A 2,329-nucleotide genomic window follows, 5' to 3' on the forward strand; every position below is an offset into this window, starting at 1 on the left:
GGCCGACGGTAGTCCAGCCGGCTGATCCCGCGGGTGAGGCTGAAGACGGGGTGGAAGGTGCGTTCCAGGCTGTACAGCGCCCGCTCTGCGGACAGCGAGGACAACATCAGGCCATGGCACACCGCATGCCGCCCCCGGCACGCCGCACAGCCCCGCTGCCCGCAAAACGGCTCAGAGGATAACGGGGAGCTCCGGCACCCATGAAATAAGCTCATTCGCATCCTAGAAAAGCTACTTTGGTGTACGTGGCTGCGGCAGATACGCTGGCAAGAGAGTGCTGCTCCCATCTGTGGGCGTTAAATCGTGCTGCGGTTGTGAGAAGTAACTTCTGGAGGAGGTTTGGGATCGAGGCTGGTAGAGCTGCCTCTGCCACAACCGCCTTCACGCGGGGCAGCCAAAGCTCCTGTCCTCGCTTCCCCTCCAGCCCCTCCAATCATGCCCCTGTTACCAAAGAGCATCCTCTGGGAAGCTCCTGCCCCCACGCAGAGCCTGGTGGTGGGAGGCAGGCTCCTTGCAGGGCAGGGGGGCTTCTGGAGCAGCTCATCATGCCGCTGTATCCCACAGCTACCAAATCACCCTCCTGCAAGGGAGGAGCTCCAGGTGGGGCACTGCCACATGCAGACAATCCTGCTGCTCACTGGGGAGGCGGAGGCTGGGGCTTTGCCCCAGACCAGCAAGTCCAGCTTTACTGAAAAGCTGCTGGTCTGCAGGACCATGTCAGGCCGAGCGCTCACGGCCCCAGAGTCCCAGATAGGAGGCTGAACCACCCCTTCTGGTTTGCTGCTTCTCTGCCAAAATGACCCCAACCCAAGAGCCTTTGGTTACGGATTCAGGCCAGGACACCCGCTCCTCACCTCAGCTCTTACCTATGAGGTCCCGGGCCATCTCCTGGTCCTCCTGCATCCGGCACATGTCGCTGAGCTGCAGGAGGGAGTCCACGTGGTACGGGTTCATCTGCAGCAGCAGCTGCGGGAGAGCACGACCTTGGTTACACGGCAGCACAAGTCACCAGTTTCACTGAGCTTAAAGCATGATGGGGGGCAAACGCTGACACCACGCGTGAGAGGAAGGGGCTGCTCCTGCCACAAGTGAGGAAATCCCCTCCCACGGCCTCGGGGAGCCTTTGATGGTCCCTGCTGTCCTCCTCGGCATCTGCCCAGCTCCTCTGGATGGTGCTGCACATGGTATCGATGAGGCAGGCAGCAGGAAGAACAACAATTCTGGTTTATTCTCTATCCTTTCACAGTTCTGAGCACTGGATCAGGCTTTGGCTTCCTCTGGGTATGGAGAGGATGCTCGAACAGACCTACTACCATTTCAGGATCCAGCTCTTTCACATCTCCTCACAGTTTTGTTTTGGGATTCATTTTTTCCCCCAAAAAACAGAAAAAATGCAGCTTCCAAAGCTCCCAAAGTTGTACATGTGCAGGGTGGTGCCAGCATGACCACCCACAGCACAAAGCCTTCATGTTCCAGCTGCCCACCCTGGCGCCTTTGCCCCAGTGCCACTTGTCTCATGTTTTACCCCTTCCTTGCCTGCTCTTAAGCTCCTTTCTAACCCTTTTTTGGAAGAGATGGAGCACGGGGGGTGACTGTGATGGGAAAAAGTGCTCTTTACGCACAATTCCTCTCACTCCCAGAATGACATGGATGAGCTGGAGCGTGCCCAGAGAAGGGCAACGGAGCTGGGGCAGGAGCTGGAGCACAACGCGCTGAGGAGGGGCTGAGGGAGCTGGGGGGGTTGAGCCTGGAGCAAAGGAGGCTCCGGGGAGACCTTCTGGCTCTGACAACTCCCTGACAGGAGGCTGGAGCGAGGAGGGGTCGGTCTCTTCTCCCCAGGAACAAGCAACAGGAATAGAGGAACAAGCCTCCAGTTGTTGCAGGGGAGGTTGAGGTTGTCCCTGAGGAAGAATTTCTGTCCCGTTGGGGTTGTGCAGGCGTGTCGCAGGCTGCCCAGGGCAGTGGTGGAGTCCCCATCCCTGGAGGGGTTTCCCAGCCGTGTGGAGGTGCTGCTGAGGGACAGGGGTCAGGGGGGACCTGCCAGTTCTGGAGGCTTGATGAGCATAAAATTCTCTTCCAACCCAAACCTTTCTGTGACTCTGTAATTTCACCAGTGAGACCCTTTTAACCCACTGGCAAGAGCCAAAAACAACATTCACCAAGCAGAAGCCCTCCAGAAATGACATTTTGTCAGGGCAAAGCACAGCAGCCAGGCAGAGCCAGGCTCCAGCTATGCCAACACTGTGGTTATCACAGACAAACTGGTCAGGGGGTTGAAATAACAGGGAAGCGGGAGACTAAAGCTGCCAGAGTATCTTCAGACCACCTC

The 2,329-nt window shown here is 57.8% G+C and overlaps 1 protein-coding gene across 1 annotated transcript in view; it reads right to left on the bottom strand.

Annotated features, from left to right (window-relative positions):
• The window catches only part of TCF25 (transcription factor 25 (basic helix-loop-helix)), a gene marked incomplete at both ends in the record, with an annotated part of 13,994 nt that overhangs the window by 5,532 nt on the left and 6,133 nt on the right, over positions 1-2,329 (bottom strand). Inside the window, 2 exons of the mRNA XM_010139536.1 lie at positions 2-85; positions 867-966. Coding sequence (XP_010137838.1) covers positions 2-85; positions 867-966 — 184 coding nt within the window. The remainder of the gene's footprint in view (position 1; positions 86-866; positions 967-2,329) is intronic.

Source organism: Buceros rhinoceros, unplaced genomic scaffold (assembly GCF_000710305.1).
Source record: "Buceros rhinoceros silvestris isolate BGI_N320 unplaced genomic scaffold, ASM71030v1 scaffold37817, whole genome shotgun sequence".
In the NCBI taxonomy this organism is placed as follows: domain Eukaryota; kingdom Metazoa; phylum Chordata; class Aves; order Bucerotiformes; family Bucerotidae; genus Buceros; species Buceros rhinoceros.